Below are 26,220 nucleotides of genomic sequence, written 5' to 3'. Positions count from 1 at the left end.
TGCAAGTTCGAATCCCAATGGTATGGTTGTATGCTTGGTAGGCGTCTGCCTAACCTCAGCTTTCTCTGTTAAAAAAAAAATATTATGAAAAATTTGTTTACTTCTTTACTTCTGTAACAGGGTTTCTGTTTCTTTTAACCGAGACTGAATTGAATTACCCAGCGTGTTAGGGAGCACAATGAAACATCAAAGATGGCAGTCCAATACATAGTACAAATGCCTTTTAACATCTTAAATTAATTTAAAATTGCTAGAAGAAAATCTTGTTGCAAGTATACATACATCACTCGTATGCCTAAGCAGAAGAAACATCCGGCAGAAATATCATTGAAGTTCAGACCCCCTGTAACAAAATTAACAGGCACAAGCTAACAAAATTCGTTTGCTTGCCATTTTGATAAGCTGACGGGTTTTTCAGATTTGATCAATACCATCAAGAAGCTCATCAACGTCTTGGTTCAAGACAGCAAGCCTCTGGTCGTGAACCACGATACGATTGGCGATATCTCGTCCACTGGACTTCTTCTCATAGCCATCCACGACCGTCGAATGCTTGATCAAAAGCTTCTCCTGCTTCTCTTTCTCCTTTGCAACCAGCTCCTCCACCTGCAAATGCATTTATAAACAGAGTACATAGAAAAAAATATCCCTGCACAAAGACCTAATATATGAACTCGGAAGGAGTTAGCAAGCCATTAGGTCAATCAACTCTTCAAATAAACATAGTTTGCAATTGAGTTGTAATGCAAATATCACAAATAACCATGCAAGACCGTCCAATCCTTTGGGCCATCTATCTTCAAGATATATGAAAATATGCAGCTCCTCATGTCCTATCACAGACTTGGTTAATTATGCATCTCAAAATTGGAGTAAAATGCTCATGTAAACAATGCACATAACTGCGCTCCCATACAAGCATCATCATGCACAAGCAGCAGTGGGCATGTGACTGATTATTACTAAGAAAACCAGGGAATTGGATTCAGATGGTAAGCGTGTGTATAAGTGATCCCGATAACTGAAAGCAACTGATGCCTAGGATGGATCCTGAAGCTTACCTCTGCTCCAGCATCTTATTTCATGGATCTATTTAGGAACACCAAAGAAAAAAAACATGGAACAAGAGGAATCTCCAGAATCAGAGAAAGATCTTTTGTAAAAACATACTTTCTACAAGAATGGGGAAAAAGATGAAGAAATAAGATCATATTAATTGGTTCTTTGCTAAAATATGGATGAATTAATCAACACTACGAGCAACCTTATAAACACAAATATATCCATGTCAGGATCACCCATTTCATTGGATTTGATTCTACAAAAATTTCTTATTAAAAACTCTAGCCATTTGCCATGAGTAAAAGAAAAGTCATAAATGTATCATAGTACATGAATTAAACAACACTACATGCATCAATACTACGAGCAACCTTACTCTTTATATATATATATATATATATATATATATATATATATATATATATATATATATATATATATATATATATATATAGTATTGGTTTGCCCGATAAGGGCATTTTTGCCTTTTCACATGTAATTATAGTTGTTTTCTAGAAACAACTATATTCTAGTTTTTCCTATTTTTTCTTAGTTTATTTCTATTTTATTTGTCATTAGGGGCCCCACTCATAGAGTCGTTGGGGCCCCAAGCTCCCCAACGACTCTATGAGGGGAGCTCCCAATGGCCTCCCCTCTCTTATGTTGTATATAAATAGGGGTGTGTTCCTCCTATTTCTTTCATGGCTTTCCAAGCACCTCTTCAATAATATTTTTATTCTTTTACTTGTTGGTGTTGCTCTTTTAAGGTTTTTTTGTATTGTCTTATCGTAGACTTTCTTTCTTATACACTTTTGTGCCTATTGTGCTTTTGTAATTGTCCACTATTGGATTTGTTTGGTGCTTTTGCACCTTATCCTTGTAATTCCACATACTTCATTACATGGTATCAGCTTTTGGAGAGTGACCATTGAAAAATTGTGATTCGGGGATCGACGTGCTTGCGGCAACTCAAGTGGAGGAGTTCTTCCATACTCCTCTCTTCTCTTTAAGCCTCAATGGAGAATGAGCAAAAGATTGATCTCTCTTTCAAGTTGAATGATACCAATTACATAGGCATCCGCCATAAAAAATAACCTTAAAGGCAAGAAGCTTTGGAGATATGTGATGGGCTCTATTCTGGAACCTCAACTCAAACTCACTAAGATAAAGGAGGGCAAGAAAAAGCCTTAAAAGGAAATGCTCGCATAAAAGCTATTGAGGACCATCAATCCAAGATAGAAGATTGGGAAAGTAAACATGTCAAAATTCTAACATGGTTTATGAATAATGTTGAGCTCAGGATACGTGTCAACATCGCTAAATTCCGCAAGGCAAACAAGACATGGTTTTTTATAAAAGGTACGTATACACAAAAAGATCTTGCAAGGAAATACTTTCTTTAAGAAAAAATATATATCATCAAACAAGGAGACATGAGTGTCTGTGATTACTTTAGCATTCTTAGTTCCTTATGGGATGAATTATCTTTTCTTGAACCCAAGTGGGTTGTTAGTGAAGATGTTGAACTAAAAAGAGGGCAAATGAAAAAAGATCATTTTTTCAATTCTTATATGGGCTTAGGCCCGAATATGAACAAGTTAGATATTCTCTTCTTCATAGATCTAAGCCTCTTCCTTTGAAGGATGTCGTTGCCAAAATATGCCAAGAAGAGACTCGTCTTGGCATGATAAAAGGAAGAGATGAAGTGTTAGCCGTGTATAAGCCCGACAATCATTTAAAACCTACAAGCCTCCACACTTTGGGAGACAAAATAGCTATAATGGAGTCTACAAGAAGGCTATTTGTCATCATTCCCATGAACAGGGTCATATACAACCTAATTATCCGAAGTTATATAATACCCCTAAGAACAAAGTAGCTTCCATTGAAGAAACCACACCAACGAAGGAAGAACCAATCAAAGGAAAAGATTTTTTTTTTCTTGCTCAATTATTGGAGGCACTTCAAATGTTACTCAAAACTCCATCTATATCGAGTGTCGTGATAGCCTCATCTTCTCCTTCAGGTATGTCTTCTTGGATCCTTGATTCTGGAGCCTCCTTTCATATGACACCTCATAAGAATGGTTTATCCAATTTATCTACTAATTCAAAAACCTCTTATATTTCAACGGCGAATGGAACATCTTTGCAAATTAAAAGTGTTGGAACCTTAAATTCCTCTAAACATTTTTTTGCGTCAAAAGTAAGGGTTGTTCCTCAACTGAGTTTAAACCTTCTTTCTATTTCATAAATTTTCGATCAAAGATGTGAAATCTCCTTTTCATCTAAGGGTTGCTCCGTACAGGATCTCCGGTCCGGGAAGCAGATTGGGCAAAGCCATAGGAAAGGAGATCTCTACTTCATGAACTATCTAAACCTTCCTCTAAATTTTTTTTATAATTATATCCAAGATAAATATATTGAAACTTGGCATAAAAGACTTGGACACTCAAGCTTCTCAAAGATGTCTCTTCTTCCTTTTGAAAAAAAAAATTGCAATGAAAAAAAATTAGTTTGCAAGGATTGTCTCTTTGAAAAGATGAAATTCACTCTTTTTCCTAATAGAACCTTTGTCTTTAAGAGACCTTTTGAATTAGTCCATTCAGATGTTTGGGGACCTTCTGTCATATCAAAAGGAGGATATTCATATTATATTACCTTTATTGATGATTTCACTAGATATGTATGGATATACTTTCTTAATTTCAAATATGATGTATTATCTTTCTTTAAAGAATTTCATATGATTGTCAAAAATCAATTTCGAAGCAACATCTCTATTCTTAAATCTGATTCGGGTGGTGAATACTTATCAAATGAGTTTCAAAATTATCAAGAATTAAACGGGATTTGTCACCAAAAGTCATGTCCTAGAACTCTCCAACAAAATGGATTAGCCGAAAGAAAACATAGACATATTTTAGAAACAACTAGGGCACCACTTATTTCTAAAATATTCAAAAAAACTTTTGGGCTGAGGCCACTCTAACATTAACTTATTTGATAAATAGAATGGCCTCATCATCCTTGCAAAACACATCTCCTTATGAAAAATTATTTGAAAGAACATCCGATTTCAAGTGGTTGCGAATTTTTTGTTGTAGGTGTTTTGTGCTTTTGCATAAAAGAGATAAATTGTCTCTAAAAGCCAATGAATATGCATTCATGGGTTATGGAGAGAACCAAAAAGGATATAGATGTTTTGATCCTAAGAGTAACAAACTATATGTTTCTAAAGATGTAACCTTTTTTGGAAAATGAAAAATGGTTTTGAGAGAACCAAGAAAAACAATGAAATCGATTATACCTTTCTATTTCATCTCTTGCCACAAGAAGGGTTGAATTCTTGTGATGATTCTTTGAATGACATCGGGGATAATCCCTCAAATGACAATGAAAATGGTGATGATAATGTGCATTCAATTAATGAGAACGAGGAATCATCTATAAATAATGATATTGTTGATAAACTTATTCAAATTTATACCCAACGTGAACAAAGGAATCCTTTAAATTCTTTAGAAAAATATTCTCAAAATTCATCGTTAGAAGAAACCTCACTTAGAAGATCCAATCGTATCTCCAACGCACCAAGTAGGTTTGTATCTTATGACACATTAACACCAAAATATAGGTCATGTCTAATAGCATTACAGTCCTATCATGAACCATAACACTATAATGAACCCAAAAATCTTCCACAATGTGTTGAAGCTATGAATATAGAACTTAAAGCTCTTGAAAAAGCTAAAACATGAAAAATAACTTCATTACCCATAAGAAAGAAATCTATAGGATGTAAATGGGTTTTTAAGGTTAAAACCAAAAGTGATGGGTCTTCTTAAGAATATGGTATTGATTATGAATAAACACTTGCCCTGGTAGCTAGAATGATTAATGTTAGGACCCTCATAGCCATTGCATCTATTAAAAAATAGTCCATCTACCAATTAAATATAAAAATACTTTTCCAAATGGTGAATTAAATGAAGAAGTTTACATGAATCTTCTGTCGAGGTTTTGTATTGAAAATGGTAAAATTCTTAAACTTAAAAAGCCTTTATATGGTATAAAACAAGCTCTTAAAGCTTGGCATGATAAATTTAGTAATGTAATGACTCATCTGGGTTTTCATTCATGCTTTACTGACACAGCTCTTTTTGTTAAAAGTACAGGTTCTATGGTTGTTATTCTTCTACTTTACGTAGATGATATGATTATCACTGGAAGTGACAAACAAGGAATAAGTGATATTAAAAATATTTAAAAAAAAATTGATATGTTTGATTAAGGTTTTTAAGATATTTCTTAGGTATTGAAGTTGTGCACTCTCCCAGCGAGTACATCCTTTCTCAAATGAAACTTGCTATTGATATTTGTACAAAGTCTGGTATTACAGATGATAAGAAAATATAAACCCTAGAAGTAATTAATGCTAAATTAAGGCTGGAAGATGAGACTCTACTTGAAGATCCTACTCTTTACCGCCAACTTGTTGGGTCACTCACATACTTATCCATCACTCGACCAGACATAGCTCATGCAATTCACTCTGTCAGTTAGTTTTAGCATGCTCCTACCACTCTGCACATGAGTGTTGTCTTGATAATTGTCAGATACATCAAAAATACTATAACTAAGGGGGTTTTCTATCCTCATCTTCTTCATTTGATTTACATGGCTATACTGATGCTGATTAAGGTAGAAATCCCAAAGATAGAGTCTCAACTACCGGTTTTTGTGTATTTTTAGATGACTATGATTTCATGAAGACGCAAGAAGTAGCATAAAGTATCATAATCCTCAACTTAAGTTGAATACCGTGCAATGGCTACAACAACCATGGAGCTTGTATGGCTTTGAAGTCTATGAGAATAATTATCTCAACCCCTTCGAAGATGTGCTACGACAATAAGAATGCAATTTACATCGCAAGCAACCACACCTTCTATGAGCGAACTAAAAATATCAAGATGGATTGTCATTATGTACGTGATGAATATCTGAAAAGAACTATTGTGTTGTCATATGTCACATTCGAGTACCAGTTGGTGGATTTCTTTACAAAAGCTCTTTCTGCTCTTCGATTTACTTTTTTCCTTAGCAAACTTTCGGTTATTTTTCCTAAGTTTGAGTGGAAGTGTTAATATATATATATATATATATATATATATATATATATATATATATATATATATATATATATATATATATATTGTATTAGTTTGCCTGATAGAGCATTTTTGTCTTTTCACATGTAATTATAGTTGTTTTCTAGAAACAACTATATTCTAGTTTTTTCTATTTTTCTTAGTTTATTTTCTTTTTTTATTTCTATTTTATTTGCCATTAGGGGCCCCACTCATATAGTCATTAGGGCCCCAACGGTCATAAAATATGACCGTTGGGAGCTCCCCAACGACTCTACGAGGGGAGCTCCCAATGGCCTCCCCTCTCTTATGTTGTATATAAATAGGGGTGTGTTCCCCCTATTTCTTTCATGGCTTTCCAAGCACCTCTTCAATAATATTTTTATTCTTTTACTTGTTGGTGTTTCCCTTTTGAGGCATTTTGTATTGTCCCATCATGGACTTCTTGCTTATGCACTTTTGTGCTTGGACTTGTTTGGTGCTTTTGCACCTTATCCTTGTAATTCTGCATACTTCATTACACTTACAAGCACAACTGCACAAATATACCCATGTCAGGGTCATCCATTTTATTGGATTTGATTTACAAAAAATTTCTCTAAAAAACTCTAGCCATTTTCCTTGAGTAAAAGAAGACAAATTGTAAGTGTATCAGACACAGAACATGGTAAGCTAAAAAAGAAAAACAAAAACAAGGTTTCGAACCTTTGGCCATATTTGTGTAGCCTGTGCTGACGATTTCAAGAATGCAAGTGTAGGTTTCAACTCCTTCAATAGTTCCTTGAGCAATCCATCAGCCGTCTTTCGAGCAGTTTTACAAGCTTGAACATCCCCTGTCCTGGATAGTTCATGCAATGAAGCCTCAAGCTTTTGGTCAACAGCTATACAACGGCTGAGAACATTCTGCACATTCTGAAGAGCTGCTTGCACCTAATTTAAGACCAAAATTCAATATGAAGGAGATCTATGTGTTGGTAAATCATGGCCTTTATCTATACACTCGAATGTCAATTTACAAAAACAGAGAATTCAAACTTACAAGCAAAATTAAGAACAATATAATGATTGCAAAATTATGCTTTATTAGGTGGAAATGTGCACTCACACGCACACAGTGGTATCTAAATAAAAACTATTGTTAAATTTATTTGATCATGATAGTTTGAAGCTACCAGCTTGATATAATTGTGAAAATAAGACGTTATTTTTCCTTTTTAAAATGAAATTATCTTTAATTCCCCCTTTTATATATGCTACGTTTTCTTATTTTATATATTCCCACCTATGTCACATGGGTGCGGGTGCGGGTGCGACACGGGTGCGGCGCAATTTCAAAAATTTTGGACACGGGGACTCGGCTATATATATATTAAAAAATAAATAAAATATATATGTATATAAGACTCGGTCAAAGTTGTGCCCATTAGGGGACAGGTGATGAGTTGTGAAGGCATTCTGTACACTTTCTTCATACAGGAATAATTCACTTTTGGGCACTTTCTTCATACACTGTAATAAATTAATAATTCACTTTCTTCATACAGGAAAAAACCACAAAAACTTGAGTTGTGCCCATTCTGTACTTAAAACTTGAAAGTGTACAGGTTTTTTAGTTGTGATGGGTTTTTTCCTTACAGCTGTAGCCCAGAAAATTTAAAAAAAAAAATTCAAAAAAAAAATTCCAAAAAATGGACCAAAATGACCCTGGGTGCGTTGACCGCACCCAGGGTCGGGTTGACCGAGTCCGAGCCGCACCCGTGTCGGTGCGTGTCGACGCGGGTGCGGCGACCTTGGAGCCGAGTCCGTGTGACATAGATTCCCACAAATAACACTACAAACTTTTTCTTTGTTTTCCTTTTGTGTTTTCTCATATTGTGTTCCCAAGTGAAAAACTGGACTTAAATTCTCCAAAACAATTAGCGACTCATACATGCATATCTACATGTGTGTGTTGTGTGCATGCCTTACTACAATAACATGTTCCACTCCCTTAGGAACATCCCCTGATACTTCAGAGTAAAAAAATGAGAGATTATGACTTAAAGTTATGGACAAACCGATCCTATGGGAATAACCATTTTTTCCTACCTTTTGTATTCTTTTGTATATCAGACCCTACAGATGTGATCTATATTTGTTTAGTAGAAAATGGATTTTGGATCATGTATCTCTCACGTGTAAGCAGCTTTTCAAAGGGTTTCTTGGTTTTAGTTTTATACAAAGAAACAAAAAATTGGACATTTATACGAGTTTTTCCTTGGAAATCAAGTTAGGGTAATAGGAACTATGGGTTTGAATCCGAAGACATGACATGATCCAAACCCAAGATCTGACCAAATTCGATCGACATTAGAGTTTTTTGAAGTGTATTTTTTCTAAATGTAAATATTCATGCTCTAAATTTTCCCCATCAAGAAAAACAAGTTTTCTTGCCAATGTTTTGAAAAAGATGAAGCTTCTACTAGAAGATGCAATAAAAACTTTTGGAGTATTAACTTAAAAAATGCAGACTTTGGATATCAAGGTCTGTTGATTTCATGCATTAATATTTCATAAACTTAGGATAACGATATTTGTTGATGCCTTTCATTTGACCTAGTTCATTCAGCTTTTCAGCAGAAATTTTTCAAGTCCATCAGATGAGTGAATTTCTATTCACATGAATAGTTTCTCAAAGAAAAGGATGAATGCCTCAAACAATAGAAACCACACTGTTCATTTTTCAAATTTTCCTTTACTGCATAAACAAATGCTAATTTGAAGAGGCAATGTCAATGAGGCCATCGCATTAAAAATTTGATTTCATAATTTAATTACCTCATCCCATTGCAGTTTTGCAATATATGCAGCAGATGACTTTGAGATTGATATATCTGTGTGATTGAACACAATGCAAGTGACAAAAAAGAGGAAAAATCCAGAAATCAGCATCATTGGCTCCTGCAGCATCGATAGGCTGTCGAATTTGTAATAAACCTGAAAGAAAAGAGGAAAATCACATTATATGGAAGCATTATTTAGTTCAACAAGACATCGATTTGGATGCTTCAACATCTGACGGACAGTTTGACAGGATACACATAACTACAATGTGTTCTTGCATCTGAACCATCATTTAATTGACAGTGAATCCTAGAATTGAATTGATTATCATAAATGGCTTTAATTTCTTCCAAAAGTGTACAAAAAGGTACTCTGATATTTCATGCAGAATCAGAGGATTTGTTTTGAATCGATTGCACAATCATGCCTAGAGAATAGGACATAAAATGGATCAGCCATTGCCGTAACTTTTATATTATCATATAGCTCTTAACTAGTTCCCAGTGTTATGTGTGATAACTTGACGTATTTGGTTGTAAATGCATTTGTGTGCATGTGTCAATTTTCATGCTTGCATGTGTGCACGAGAGAGAGAAAGAGAGTTGATGTCAGAGTAGTTTGGCAAAATCCATTTACCTTATAAGAATTTTATAAATGATAACAACAAACGTTTTTGGTTATGATGCCACTTAACCATCTGTTGTTTATCCTGATCTTAAGGGGTTCCTTTTTGCCATTTTACTGTAAAGTAAAAGCTTTTCTTGAGGAAAGACAAAAGATTACATCATAGTTGACTTAGCTAACACACATTGAAAAGATAAAATACTGAAGCTTATATTTTGAAATTCAAGATAACCAAACAACTTCCTTTTGGCTAGTGTTTGTATGTAGCATACATGTGCATGCACGCACACAAGTATGTAGCTTGAGCAGTTTCATCAGGGCATTTGTCTCTCTGCTAATTTCATATGTTCTTTTATTTTTTTATAACAGACTAAAAATATCACAACGTATTGAAAAAAAACAGAACAAAAATATTGCAATTGCATAGAATGGTTTCTTTATGTTTTTTTATTTTTAATTTTTTTAATATAAATCCACAAGATGCTCCTAATAGAACCTCCTCATTGTCAAATTTTCCTGAGACCAAACTTTGACAATATTATCGCAAGACCGATACTGGTGACTGGTTTATAGGTAGATTCTATTATCATCTTTAGCTCTTGTATTTTGGTTTTGTGAGCCCCTTCATTCAATAGCAATATATGAAGTCATTTTGTCTCCAAGTTTTCCTCTACTTTCCTATTTACCGCATATACTTGGAGACCTATTGAAGCTCTTTATCCATTGGCAATGTTAATGTTACAGTGAGAACCAATGTTGATACTCACCGTCATTGACCTTGCTGGTCATTTATCGTAGCTGCGGAAATGCTAAACTTTGATAAATTTGAAGGTGATTGCCATCACAGTTTAGCAAATAGCAGGATATTTAGAATACATAGTCACCTGTATTTTCTCGGAGAGAATTTCAAAAGTTGATAAATCTCGGAAAAATCTTGGAAGTTTAAAAATTTGAGAAAAATATAAATAACAAAAAAGCTAAGAAAATAATAAGTTTAGCATTATTTTTCTTTCAAAAGTATAAAGAAACATGTTTTAAAGGTTTTGAAATATAAAAGAAACAAAAAAAAAGGAAATGCAAACTTAAAATTTAAAAAAAAAAATCTCAAAAATTATCGCAATATTTTGTTTCTGGTGATATTTTGAAAATATGGTGATATATTCCCGATATCATCGGCTACCTTGAAATAGCAGATAATATCGCAATATTTTCAAAATATCGGTGACAGTGATTTAGAGAGAAAACACCAAATTCCTCCATCTGAATCACAGATACTGTGTACAATAGTTCAAAAGTCATGACCATATTCACGGTCATGGATTCCAGCTCGTTGTTACTATACGCTGAACCAATTAACACAGTTCCACAGCCAGAGCGCTACACTATCTGCAACCAGTGGGTCTCAGCTTAGGAAATCAGGAAAAACTCAGATTGGGCAAATTTTCATGCAAATTCACATTCTGCCACAAATATCATATAAAAAAATTGCTAATGGATCGGCTAAGTAATATATTTCTTTATTCATTATCATTTGGAAAGTAAAAAATCCAGCACAACCATTCATTGATTTCATGGTATCATAAAGATTGCAATACATGATCAAATTCACCTACTTGAAAATGTTTATTATGCTCAGGAACGACATTCTCCTTCTCCAAGATGACCGCTGGCCTCCCAAAAAAGTCAAGGTGTGAAAATTTAATCTGCAGTTGATTTGAAGCATCATAAATGGTATGTAACGAGAACCACCCCGTTTGATGACGAAAACGTCAGAACATGAAAGTAAATAAAATAATCGCTCAACCACCACATATGAGTATTGATGAAGACCTCTTTCCGTTCATTTGTATGAAAAGGAATGTGGACAGACATGTCCTTAGATCCTTCTGGTAAAACCACCTGCAGGTTTTATGTATTGTTAGGTGCATTGTTAGGTGCACTAATATGACATTAGGGGAAAAAGAAAGGAATGACATACACAGACAAATAGTGCATAGCAATGTGTTTTAACAAAGCTAAAACAAAAGGAGAAATAGATCAGCCATGCAGAAACATGCAAACTCAATACTCTAGGAATCTATCCTATATTATGGCAGAACCCTTCGAGCTATAGCCTTCAACTGGAAGAAATACTATGCATTTGTTACACTGTTGAAAAATTCACAAACCATTATTCATGAAGAGCAAAAACTAAAACATATGCCTATGTCAAATATTTTATTTTTTGCTTACATATTTTCATTATTAAAAATCTGTTTTCAGTCTCCAAAACAAAGAGAAAAAGAAAAAACAAGACTATGAGATGAGATACCTGCCTTTACAACAAGATTATCAATGACAACTTCATCAATAGGACAACCAAAAGAGAAATTAAGGACACGCTTTCCCTCTGACTCGAACAAAAAGTCCTGGAGTGGTAAACCATAGCCAATAGTAAAAGCTGTCTTCCAACCACCAAATATAGGATATCTGGGTTCAACCATCAGTTCTGCCTGCAGAGAGAAACAGCTCACCTGAATATCACATAAGCTACTATTGCCAACTGTATAATGTTAAACAGTGTGAACTTGCATTTATATCTTCTGATATAAATAAAAAGTTCAAAATTCTTCATTCATCAAAAGCTTCAGGTCCTTAACCTTTCGAGAATCAGACCACAAATTTGATGTTGAAATATTGCCAATCTCGTCTCTATAGTAGATTGAATGAGCTCTGGGAGGTAACCGTGCAATAAGATGCCTTAATGATGATGCCCCGTGAATGTTGGGTCTAGCTTGATACTCAATCCTGCATAATGATGTGTCAAAAACCATATCCACGAGTGAATCATGGAAGAGAAAGCCACATGAAGGAAAAATCTTACCTGGAAAATCCACCCTTATTGCGTGCACCCCCATGTACAAGACTATAATGCTCAGTCACCTGAATATTCCCCCAGTGGGAAATTTCAATTTCACGAACTAACTTCTGTGCAACTGCAAAAGGCTGATTATTCTCAAAGTGAACTATTATTGGTTTGAATGAGAAGGGAGGGAGGTTCTCATATGGACCATATTTTATCTCTGACTCCACAAATTTTGTATTGGCAAGTTTGGTATATGACTCAACTCTTGGACTTGGAACTTGAAGAGAAAGGGACTGAGCCTTAACTTCATATGGGGACAGATAATAAGCACTATCCTGGTATAAGACTAACTGAATATCTGCTTGTGTTATTTCTTCAGGGAAAGGTCTCAGAGAATGTGTAAACACTGACAGTACATCAAAGGTCAGACTCTCTCCTTGATTTACTTTTCTGGGCAGGGAAACTGAATATACTGTAATATCTGGTGGCATTCCATCTCGCTGGACCATATTCACTGCTAAACCTACAGAGGAACCCTTGGCCTTTCCCTTTCCTTCATAAGACGATGCCTTCAAGTGTGCCAAATTTTTTGCCTGAAAATTGGGAAGGGCCACTAAAAATTCAGAAACCACAGCAGGCCCAGTATTTTCCACCTACAAAACAAACATAAGAGATTATATTAACAGGTGAAAATTCATCAAACAAGTTCCCCTAATGAAATGAGAACAAGAACAATGGAGTGCCTCTTATGGGCTTAGAAGAACACAACCAAATCACAAAGGACCACTTATGGGTCAATCACATAAGCACATGCACATAACCCACACAAAGGCCAAGAGAGCACAAAAAATATAGACAATTGTATTACAAAATGCTTGAAAAAGCATTGGAATTACAAGAGGGGGAATACCCCTATTTATACACAACAAGGGAGCATAGAGCCCTTGGGACACTCCTCAACGGCTAGAAATAAAGCCGTTGGGGAGGTCCCAACGACTCTATGGATGGATTCCCTTAATGCCCTTCAAGTCAAATTAATTTCCTAGTTTGTTATAAAAAGACTCTCGTGCCCCTAATGGGCACAACGTATTACAAGACTGTGAAAAGATGAAAATACCCCTATTGGGTACTTTCCTATTACAATGATAATATATACTATGTATACATTATATATATTTATATACATACATATATGTATATCTTAACACCCCCGCCCCCTCAAACTAATGGTGCCACAACCAAAAGTTTGCCAAAGACGAACAGAATTCTTGGTGACGTAAGTGTTTTGGTAAAGAAGTTCGTCAATTGATAATCGAATGGTACATATGGCAAAGCAATGTTCTTGTTCAAGAATTTTTCTCTAGCGTAATGACAATCCATTTCGATATGTTTGGTTCGTTTATGAAAAGTATGATTGCCAACGATGTAAACTGCACTTTTATTTTTACAACACAATCTTGAGGGTTCTGCTAACTCCGCCTGTGTATAACTGTTTAGTTATTCACTGCCGGTCCCAAGCCCGGATAAAAGAGGAGGGTTGCGGTAGGCCTGTGACAGCCAGCATAAAACTTAGTCATACCCTATGAATATGAACCAATATGAGAATTTCGTTGGGGCGTTCCCTACTGAGTGACGCGTTGTACTCTATAGGCCCGGAGGCAGTGATAAATGGGCAAGGGTTGCTAGGTCGTCGCCCGGAAGCGACGCGTCACACCGGCGCCCGGGTGTGGTGTCAAATAGGCAAGGGTTCCCTTACTTTGTTGGACGGGTGGGGGTAAAGAAGTTAGTCCAAGACCATAAAATTAGGTTAGCCACTTGGAACATAGGATCTTTAACTGGTACGTTGGTAGAGTTAGTAGATGTTATGTGTAGGAGAAAGATTGATATTTTATGTTTACAAGAGACCAAATGGGTAGGTGAGAAAGCAAAAGTGATAGAACCTTGGAGATATAAGATTTGGTATACAGGAATAAATAGGAATAGGAATAGAGTAGAGATTGTTATGAGTCGGGAGTTTATAGATAATGTAGTTGAGGTCCGTAGGAAGAGTGATAGGATTTTACTTATTAAATTAGTATTAGGTTCGGAGATTATTAATATTATTAGTGTTTATGCACCTCAAGTAGGTTTAGATGATTCCATTAAGCGTCAATTTTAGGAAGATTTAGATGGAGTAGTACAAGGGATATCTTATGGAGAAAGGTTTTTCATCGGCGGTGACCTTAATGGGCATGTAGGCATTAGTAGGGATGGATTTGAGAGTATCCATGGAGGCTATGGTATAGGAGAAAGAAACGATAGTGGAGAAAGGATTTTAGATTTTGGTTTGTCCTATGATATGATCTTAGCAAACACTTGGTTTAGGAAGAGAGAGTCTCACCTAGTAACATTTAAAAGTGGGGTTAATACGAGTCAGATAGATTTTTTTTTGCTTAGAAAGAGAGATAGGGGTTGTTGCATCGATTGTAAGGTTATACCGGGAGAAAGTGTAGCTACACAACATAGAGTTTTAATTTTAGATCTTAGAATTAGACAATGCCACAAAAGGGATAGACATAGGATAGATCCTAGAATTAAGTGGTGGGCACTGAAAGGAGCTAAACAAGGAATGTTTGTAGAGCAGGTAGTTAAGGAAGTTGATTGGTATCTTGAGGAGGATTCAGAATCAATGCGGAAAAAGATAGTGGGTGGCATGAGAAAGGTGGCTAAGGAGGTATTGGGTGAGTCTAAAGGCGGTGCACCGCTAGGTAAGGATACATCTGTTAAAATGTAAACTGTAATATATATATATATATATATATATTATTTAATATTATTATATTTTCTTTTATTATTTTCTTTTTCTATTTTTCTTTATTTTCTTTTTTAGCATCTAGTTCAATAGAAACTAGATATTTGATCCAGTCAAGTTCCTGTTGGAACTTGTCTGTGCAAATAGCTGTTGGACTGTAGTCCAACAGCTATAATAAATGTTGTTGGACTATAGTCCAACAGCTATAATAATAAATGATGTTGGACTGTAGTCCAATAGCTATATTAAGAGACGTTGGAATCCAACGTCTCTTTTGGAGAGCTCAAAATGAGCTCTCCTCTCTCTTCCACTTTTTTGTATATATAGGGGTGAACCCCTTCAATGTAAATAACCATGCTTCTTAAGCATTTTGTTCATGAATAAAGTATTATTTATTTTTCAAGTGTTCTTCCTTTTATACCCTTTCAAGGGTCATGCTTGTAGTGTCTCCAATAGATACTTGTTTGTGAGTTATTTGTGCATTTGTTGAAGACCACCATTTCATTACATGGTATCAGAGCTACGAAATCCTTAGATCTTGAAGTGCTTCCGCCTCGATTTCAGTGCCACATTTACAAAAGGTGTTTCATCACCTTGTTCTTGGCTCAAGAAGATTTGTTTGAAGAAAGGCGAACTTGTGCTACAAAAAAAAATTGGTTTTGTATCCTCTCTTATTCCTTTGTCTACTCTTTTTCTTTTCTTTTTATTTTTCTCTCTCTCCTCCTATTTATTCCTCTCTTACCCTTGTAAAAGATGGATGACAATGATAAGATCACCATCATTCCTATGAAGCTAAATGATACTAACTATGTAATGTGGGCTTCGATTATGAAGCACCACATTTGGGGAAAAGGTTTATGGGGTATAGTGGATGGTTCCGATTTGGAACCTAGACTATCTCTTACCAAGAAAGAGGGTGATAAAGAGGTTCCTCTAACGGAAGAAGAGAAGAGTAAGGCGTTAGCCACTTATGAAAAGAAATGGAAAGAATGGAGGATAGGGCATGCAAAAATTATGTCATGGCTCATCAATAGCATAGACATTAAAAAATGCTCTTGTCTAGCTCAGTTTGAGCATGTCGATAAGGCTTGGGAATACCTCAAAAACATGTATTCCCTTAAAGATATTGCACATGTATGCAATTTACAAGATAAAGTTCGGACAATGACTCAAAAAGATAAAACTATTCGAGAATATTATAATGAGTTGTCCGAACTTTGGGAAGAGTTGGCTCTTCTTGAGCCCAAATGGCATTGTGCCGAAGACATCGAGCTTCGCCAAAAGCAACTCGATATGGAACATTTATATCAATTTGTGAATGGTCTAAGGCCGGAGTTTGAATCCACCAAATCGGCCCTTTTACATCGTGGAAAAATTCCTTCTATTGTTGATACTATAGAAGAGCTCACTATGGAGGAAAATAGACTTAGAAAAAGTACTCCAAAAGTTGATGATGACTCCGTTTTAGCTGTATCTAGACCGGGGAATCATACTCGTACTTACAAGCCGCCTCATTTTGGAAGGCAAAACGGCGACTTTGATAAAAGAAAAGTTATTTGTCATCATTGTCATGAACCGGGGCACTATAGGCCTCAATGTCCAAAGTTAAAAAGAAGAGAAGAAAAAAGAGTTGCATCTGTTGAATCTGAGTCAAAAGATCAAGATGCACATGTGTCTATGGCTCAACTGACGGAAATCCTTCAACCTCTTCTCAAAGGGGTATCCTCCTCAACCGAAGCCTCAACTGGAGCGGCAGTTGCATCTTTCTCCGGTCCAGGTAACTTTCCTTGGCTTTTAGATTTTGGTCCTTCTTTTCATATAACCCCAAATGTTAATAGTCTATCCGAATGTCTTAAAAATAACTCAAGTGTGTCAAAGGTTTTTACAGCCGATGGCACATCTCTTGAAGTAAAAGGAATAGGATGTTTTGAAAATCTTAAAAAATCCAAAAGATTTTTTATCTCAGAAGTTAGATATATCCCTAAACTTAATTTGAATCTCTTATCTGTCTCGCAAATATCTGATTATGGATGTAATATCTCCTTCTCTTCTCATGATTGTTGGGTACAGGATCGCCAGTCAGGGAAGCTGATTAGGGAAGGCCATAGAGAAGGAGGACTTTATTACATGGACTTTTTGAAATTACCCAAGAATGCATTTTGTTATAATATTCAGAAATTAGAATTGGATTTATGGCACAAAAGGCTTGGCCATCCTCATATGTCTAAAATTCAATATTTTCCAAGTTTGAAAAAATTTTGTAATTCTGAAAATTTTTCTTGTAAAGACTGCATTCTTGGCAAAATGAAAAGGTTGCCATTTCTTAGTAGAACTTTTGTTTCCTCACGACCACTTGAGTTAATACATTCGGATGTTTGGGGCCCCGCACCAGTTATTTCCAAAGGTGGTTATACATATTATGTCATTTTTGTTGATGACTTTTCTAGACATACTTGGATTTATTTTCTTAAACATAAATCTGATGTATTTGCTAACTTCCAAATATTTCATAAAATGGTTAAAAATAAGTTTCAAAATGATATTTCTGTTTTTCGCACTGATTAAGGGGGAGAATTTATGTCCAACGAATTCAAAGACTATCTCAATTTACATGGTATTACACGTCAAAGATCATGTCTACACACTCCACAACAGAATGGCCTAGCCGAACGCAAACATCGGCACATTATGGAAACTACTAGGACATTACTAATTGCAAATCAAGTTCCAAAAAGTTTTTGGGCTGAAGCGGTCCTAACTGCCACCTACCTCATTAATAGGATGTCATCTTCCTCATTAAAGAATACAACTCCAATAGAAAAGCTTGTTAATTTAACTCCAGATTATTCTAGATTAAGAGTCTTTGGATGCAAATGTTTTGTTTTCACCAACAGAAATGACAAACTCTCTCCTCGTGCAATCTCATGTGCCTTTTTAGGATATACTGATAATCAAAAAGGCTACAGGTGTTTCGATTTTCAAAATGACAAATTATATGTGTCAAGAAATGTATCTTTTTTAGAAAAAGAAAGCTTCTTTGAATTTGAAAAATCCAAGGATGTCACTGAATACTCGTTTTTAATTGATCCAACTTCAAAATCCAATGAATGTGATGTTGGATGTGACCTTGACAATGATCAAAGTCCTATTGTTGTTGAAAATGATGATAATGAAAAGCAAATCCATAGGGATGTTAGTCTACAATATTCAAGACGTAGAGAGCAAAATCTTCCATGTGCATTACAAAAATACTCTAAAGTCTCACCTAGAAGAACGTCTAGAATCTCTAAACCTCCAGAAAAATTTGTGTCTTATGAATCTTTTTCACCCACGTATAGGGCCGCCATTACATTAATACAATCATATGTTGAACCATCATCCTATTCTCAAGCAAAAAATCATATAGAATGGATAGAAGCTATGAAAAAAGAATTGGATGCACTAGAAAAGGCCAATACTTGGACGATACAAGATATTCCTCCAGGTAAGAAACCTATAGGTTGTAGGTGGGTATACAAAGTCAAAACCAAAAGTGATGGGACCCTGGAAAGATATAAGGCCCGTTTAGTAGCAAAAGGATATGCCCAAGAGTATGGCATCGATTATGAAGAAACATTTGCTCTTGTGGCCCGTATGATCACTATTAGAACTTTAATAGCCTTGGCCTCCATTAGAACATGGCTTATCTTTCAATTAGATGTCAAAAATGCTTTCCTGAATGGGAATCTCGTTAAAGAAGTATACATGGAAGCCCCAACTGGTATTAGTATCCCTAAGTGTAAAGCTCTTCGTCTAGAAAAAGCTCTTTATTGTCTTAAACAGGCTCCAAAAGCCTGGTATGACCGATTTAGTCATGTTATGCTTGATATTGGTTTTCAACCTTGTTTAACTGACACAGCTTTGTTTGTTAAGAAATCTGATGCAGGCATCATTATTCTTCTTCTCTATGTGAACGATATGATCATCACCGGAGGCGACAAACAGGGAGTTGCAAATATCAAATTTCTTCTTAAAACTCACTTTGAAATGACTGACTTAGGTTTATTAAGATATTTTTTAGGCATTGAAGTTGTTTATTCCCCTCGGGGGTATTTGATATCTCAATCTAAATTTGCTCTTGATATCGTTTCCAGGTCTGGAATTACAAATGATAAGAAAGTAGACACTCCAGAAGTTGTCAATGTTAAAATGAAAATTAATAATGGAGAACTTCTTGATGATCCTACGCCTTATAGACAGTTTGTTGAAGCTCTTTCTTATCTTTTCATTACTAGGTCAGATATAACTCATGCGGTTCATACAGTCAGTCAGTTTCAGCATGCTCCCACCTCCGTGCACATGGGAGCGATTTTGTGTATTATTAGATACTTAAAATCCTCTCTTTCACGAGGACTCTTCTTGTCTGCTTCATCTTCATTAAATTTAATTGCATATATTGATGCTGACTGGGGAGGTGATCCCAATAATTGACACTCAACTACTGGTTTTTGTGTTCCTAGGTGAAACCTTAATTTCGTGGAGGTGCAAGAAGCAGCAGAAAGTTTCTTTTTCCTCCACCGAAGCTGAATACAGAGCCATGGCAACCCCACTATGGAGGTTGTTTGGCTCAGACGATTGCTAGCGGATATGGGAGCTAAAGCAACGCAAGCTTCAAAGATGTACTGTGACAACAAAAGTGCGATCTACATTGGAAGCAACCGAACATTCCATGAGCGCACTAAACACATTGAGATGGACTGTCACTATGTCAAAGAGGAATACTTACATGGAACCATTGATCTGCCATATGTTACATCAGAATATCAATTAGCAGACTTCTTCACCAAGCCTCTCGCTGCTCCCAGATTTCACTTCCTCTTAGACAAACTTTCGCTCATTGTACCGTAAGTTTGAGGGGGAATGTTAAATTGTAAACTGTAATATATATATATATATATATATATATATATATATATATAATTTAATATTATTATATTTTCTTTTATTATTTTTTTTCTATTTTTCTTTATTTTCTTTTTTAGCATCTAGTTCAATAGAAACTAGATATTTGATCCAGTCAAGTTCCTGTTGGAACTTGACTGTGCAAATAGTTGTTGGACTGTAGTCCAACAGCTATAATAAATATTGTTGGACTATAGTCCAACAGCTATAATAATAAATGTTGTTGGACTGTAGTCCAACAGCTATATTAAGAGACGTTGGAATCCAACGTCTCTTTTGGAGAGCTCAAAATGAGCTCTCCCCTCTCTTCCACTTTTTTGTATATATAGGGGTGAACCCCTTCAATGTAAATAACCATGCTTCCTAAGCATTCTGTTCATGAATAAAGTATTATTTATTTTTCAAGTGTTCTTCCTTTTATACCCTTTCAAGGGTCATGCTTGTAGTGTCTCCAATAGACACTTGTTTGTGAGTTATTTGTGCATTTGTTGAAGACCACTATTTCATTACAACATCGTGGTGGAATGAGGATGTCAAATTAGCTATTAAGGTTAAAAGAGAGTGTTATAGAAATCAAAGTAAGAGTCGTGATAATGAGAATTTGAAGAAGTATATGATAGCAAAGAAGAAAGCTAAAAAAGTAGTTCGGAACGCGAGGGATAAGGTATATAAGGAGGTTTATGACAAGTTGGATACCAAAGAGGGCGAGAAGGATATTTATAGGCTTGCAAAGATGAGATATAGGAAATCGAGGGATCTGGGTATGGTTAGATGTATCAAAGATGAAACGCAAAGGGTTTTAGTCAACGATGAGGAGATTAAGGAGAGATGGAAAGATTATTTTGATAAGTTATTTAATGAAAGTCATGCTCAAGATCTTGGAGACTTGTCCATTTCTTTTCATGAGATGAATTGTGACTTCATGCGCAAGATTCAAAAAAAAGAAATTGCAGAGGCTTTGAAGAAAATGAAATCAAGTAGGGCAGTTGGCCCAGATGGTATACCTACCGAGGCTTGGAAATGCTTGGGAGAGAAAGGTTTAGAATGGTTGACAAATCTTTTTAACAAGATTTGACGGACAAATAAGATGCCTAATGAGTGGAGGAAGAGTACTTTGGTGCCTCTATATAAGAATAAGGGTGATATACAAGATTGCACAAACTATCGTGGTATAAAACTCATGAGTCATACTATGAAACTTTGGGAGAGGGTGATTGAGTCTAGGTTGAGGAAGATTGTCATGATATCGGAGAATCAATTTGGTTTTATGCCTGGAAGATCAACTATTGAAGCTATACATCTTCTTAGACAACTTATTGAGAGAAATAGAGAGCGGAACAAAGATTTGCATATGGTTTTTATTGATTTGGAGAAGGCATACGATAGAGTACCTAGGGACGTTCTCTGGTGGACGATAATGAAGAAAGGTGTTTCTCTCAAGTACATTAGTATAATTAAGGATATGTATGAAGGAGTAGTAACCAATGTCCACACTTGTGGAGGGGTGACAACCAATTTTCCTATAACGGTTGGGTTACATCAAAGATCTGCTTTAAGCCATTTCCTATTTGCTATAGTGATGGATGAACTTACGAGATCAATTCAAGAAAATGTGTCGTGGTGTATGTTGTTTGCTGATGATATTGTTTTGATTGATGAGTCTAGAGCTGGGGTTAATGCTAAGTTAGAATTATGGAGACAGACATTGGAAGCAAGAGGTTTTAAGTTGAGTAAGAGTAAAACAGAATACATGGAATGTCGGTTTAGTAAGCAATGAAGTAGTGATGGGAGTGTAGTGAAGCTTGGTAAGCAAGAAATACCGGTGGATGATTGTTTCAAATATTTGGGATCTATCATTCAAAAGTATGGAGAAATTGATGGAGATGTAAATCATAGAATAAAGGTTGGGTGGATGAAATGGAAAAGTGCAACTGGAGTATTGTGCGATCGTAGAATGTCATTGCGGTTGAAGGGAAAGTTTTATAGGACGACTATTAGGCCCGCTTTACTATATGGTACGGAATGTTGGGCTGCCAAGAGACATCATATTCAAAAAATGAGTGTAGCTGAGATGCGTATGCTGAGATGGATGTGTGGGAATACAATAAAAGATAAGATTCGGAACGAGAAGATACGTAAGAAGGTAGGCGTTGCACCCATTGAAAATAAGATGAGAGAGAATCGTTTACGGTGGTTTGGACATATTCGGCGAAGGCCTAATGATGCTCCAGTTAGAAGGATGGAGAAATGGGAAAATATATTAGTTAAAAGAGGTCGGGGTAGGCCTAGGAAGACATGGATGGAGGTGATAGGAAAGGATATGAATGCTTTGAACCTCACCGAGGACATGGCATTGGATAGAAATGATTGGAGGAGAAGGATTCATGTGGAAGACCCAAAATGATTTTCTTTTTGGTTCATATCGCCGACCCCAATTGTTTTGGGATGAAGGCGTAGTTGTTGTTGTTGTTGTTTGTTGTTGTAATCTTGAGGGTTCTGCTACGTGAACACCCAAGTCTTCTAGCAATTGCTAGGTAATGGTTGTCATAGCTCGGTATTCTGCTTCTGTAGAGGACAAAGACACATTTTGTTGCTTCTTGCATGTCCACGAAATCAACGAATACAACAACAACAACAACAACTACGCCTTCATCCCAAAACAATTGGGGTCAGCGATATGAACCAAAAAAGAAATTCATTTTGGGTCTTCCACATGAATCCTTTTCCTCCAATCATTTCTATCCAACGCCATGTCCTCGGTGAGGTTCAAAGCATTCATATCCTTTCCTATCATCTCCATCCAAGTCTTCCTAGGCCTACCCCGACCTCTTTTAACTAATATATTTTCCCATTTCTCCAACCTTCTAACTGGAGCATCATTAGGCCTTCGCCGAATATGTCCAAACCACCGTAAACGATTCTCTCGCATCTTATTTTCAATGGGTGCAACACCTACCTTCTTACGTATCTCTTCGTTCTGAATCTTATCTTTTATTGTATTTCCACACATCCATCTAAGCATCCGCATCTCAGCTACACTCATTTTTTGAATATGATGTCTCTTGGCAGCCCAACATTCCATACCATATAGTAAAGCGGGTCTAATAGTCGTCCTATAAAACTTTCCCTTCAACCGCAATGGCATTCTACGATCGCACAGCACTCCAGTAGCACTTTTCCATTTCATCCACCCAACCTTTATCCTATGATTTACATCTCCATCAATTTCTCCATACTTTTGAATGATGGATCCCAAATATTTGAAATAATCATTCACCGGTATATCTTGCTCACCAAGCTTCACTACACTCCCATCACTACTTCGTTGCTTACTAAACCGACAAAAATAAACCATACAAAAATTATAAAAACTCGTTATTGAGCGACGATTATTCACATCCCCTCCCCAATCAAATTAAGAATATGCAATAACTTCTAACGGAAAAGAGGATGACAAAAATAAACCATAATTAACAGTATTTTTGATATATTTAATAATCTTCATTACAACACTCATATGTATTGTAGTAGAAGCATGCCAAAACTGACTAGTATAGTGAATAGCATGTGCAATATCAAGACGAGTAATAGAAAGGCAAGACAAAGCGCCAATCATTTGTATGTAAGGAGTTGGATCAATCAGAGGTTTTTCATCTTTGCATTGATGACTCATTTTTCATCTGAGAGTCCTGATCGTTCTATGATCTTTGTTGCATACTTAGTCTGTGACAACAAATAACTACGAGGTAAGTCACTTTTATTCCAAGAAAGTATCGTAAAAAACCAAAATCTGTCATATCAAAGTTGGCTTTGAGCACATCTTGATATAACTAACTCCCTTCTTATCACCTCCTGTGATAATTATGTCATCAACATATAGAAGTAATATCACCATGTTTACATTAGAAGACTTAACAAACAATGCAGTGTCAGTATAACAGGATCTAAAACCAAGGTGTATCATCACAATACTGAATAGATCATACCAAGCCTTAGGAGCTTGTTTTAGACCGTACAAAGCTTTTCGTAACCAAAAAATGTTTCCATGTGGTAATCCTAATCCTGGTGAAGGATCCATGTAAACTTCCTCATTGAGGTTACCATTCAAAAAAATATTTTTTACATCCATTTGAAAAATGGGTTATTTTCAATTGATGCTATAGAAATAATGGTTCTAACAATGGTCATTCGAGCAACCAGAGCAAAAAATTTCATCATAGTCTATTATGTACTCTTGACTATATTTTTTGGCTACTAGTCATGCTTTATATCTTTCTAATGTCCCATCACTTTTAATTTTAATCTAATAAATCCATTTGCATCCTATAGTTTTCTTTCCTTTGAGTAATATTTGAATTTTCCAAGTTTTTATTTTTTTTTAACGCTTCTAATTCATCATTCATTGCTCTAATCTATTATTAGTGATTTTTAGCATCATTGTAAGATGATGGTTCAACATACGAGTATATAGCCATTAGACTGTGAAAGTATCTCCAATAAGATACTAATATCAAGACCTTAATATTCTTGGTAATAAACCCACCACGAATGCACAATAAGAACACTTTAGAACACTTGTGCACAAAGGCACAACCCATAAATAACTCACAAAGGCATAAAAACAATGGAATCGATTTATTGAGAACTTGGGCTTTGACTCAAAGCCATGAGAAATACAAGGGGGTGAAACCCCTATTTATAACAACACAAGAGGAGCCTTGGAGGGGCCTCACTCATAGACGTTGGAGCCCCTCCAACGGTCACAAATGTGACCGTTGGAGAGGGCTCAACGTCTATGTTAGTGGGCCCCCCAAGGTACCTTTTGGTACTTTACAAAAAGAAAATAAAAAATAAAAGAAAAAGAAAACTAAAATAAATTACAATCACATTCATAAGGTGAATGTGCGTAAAATAGAGGAAAAGACTAATCTACCCCTACGGCTAGTAGATACATATACATATATATTAATATATGTATATGTATTACCTTATATATATAAAATATATATATTACATTTGAATGATTAGGTATATAATTTAACAATGTTCTATATTTGGGTTCAAAAGAATCATAAGATACAAATCTACTAGGAGGTTTTGAAATTCTCATGGATCTTCTAATGCTAGAGGAATCTATATCTTCATTTTGAGAATATTTTTCTAAAGCACATGAAGGATGGTCTTCGGTATGTTGAGTATAGATTTGAATTTCACTATAAGGTTGGTCTATATTATCAAGACCTTCGTTCTCATTCCCATTTGCATCTTGAGTGTTCTCATTGTCACTCTCATGCACATAATGAATGTCATCACAACTCACATGCTTATTGGCAAGGTAAAAAAAAAACGAATAATCTCAATGCTCTTGGATTTTATCTTTCCCAAATCCATTTTCGTTTTCAAGAAAAGTGACATTTCCTGAGACATATAGCTTGTCCCTTTTAATTTTATAACATCTATATCATTTTTTATTTTCGGCATAACCCAAGAAAACACAAGGAATAACTTTTGCAAAAAAAATGTTATTTTTGTTGGTAACAAAGCATTTACAACCAAAGACTCATAACCTTTTGTAATCGGGAGATGTTTTAAATAATTATTCAATGGAAGAAATTTTTCAATAGTTTTTTAAGGCATTCTATTTATTAAATAAACCGTCGTAAGTACGAATTCTGTCCAAAAGATTTTTAAAACATTTCTTGATATAAGAAGTGTTCTAGTAGTCTCAACAATATGTCTATGCTTCCTTTCGGCTAGTCCATTTTATTGAGGGGTATAAGAACATGATTTTTGGTGAATAATCTCATGAAAATCAAGATAGTTTTTGAAGTCTTTTGATACAAATTCTCCTCTAAAATTGGTTCTAAAGATTTTAATATTGGCTTTGAATTCAGTCTTCGAATAACAATGACATTTTTTAAAACAATCAAATACTTCAGAAATATATTCTAGGGTGTCTACTATAATCACCCACAAAAATGA

General features: G+C 35.5%; 1 protein-coding gene across 1 annotated transcript in view; it reads right to left on the bottom strand.

Moving 5' to 3' along the window:
* Positions 1 to 208: 208 nt before the first annotated feature.
* The window catches only part of LOC149832686 (dolichyl-diphosphooligosaccharide--protein glycosyltransferase subunit 1A-like), a 71,358-nt gene continuing 45,346 nt past the window's right edge, over positions 209 to 26,220 (bottom strand). The window contains exons 3-10 of the mRNA XM_090014651.1: positions 12,525 to 13,159; positions 12,301 to 12,448; positions 11,977 to 12,153; positions 11,492 to 11,560; positions 11,275 to 11,364; positions 9,032 to 9,190; positions 6,920 to 7,144; positions 209 to 606 (exon numbers count right to left, since the gene is read on the bottom strand). Coding sequence (XP_089870777.1) covers positions 415 to 606; positions 6,920 to 7,144; positions 9,032 to 9,190; positions 11,275 to 11,364; positions 11,492 to 11,560; positions 11,977 to 12,153; positions 12,301 to 12,448; positions 12,525 to 13,159 — 1,695 coding nt within the window. The 3' untranslated portion in view covers positions 209 to 414. The remainder of the gene's footprint in view (positions 607 to 6,919; positions 7,145 to 9,031; positions 9,191 to 11,274; positions 11,365 to 11,491; positions 11,561 to 11,976; positions 12,154 to 12,300; positions 12,449 to 12,524; positions 13,160 to 26,220) is intronic.

Source organism: Nuphar pumila, chromosome 7 (genome assembly GCF_984573655.1).
Source record: "Nuphar pumila chromosome 7, dmNupPumi1.hap1.1, whole genome shotgun sequence".
Classification (NCBI taxonomy): Eukaryota; Viridiplantae; Streptophyta; class Magnoliopsida; order Nymphaeales; family Nymphaeaceae; genus Nuphar; species Nuphar pumila.
The sequence above is the reverse complement of the archived record's forward strand: the minus strand, read 5'-3'. Positions and strand labels throughout refer to the sequence as shown.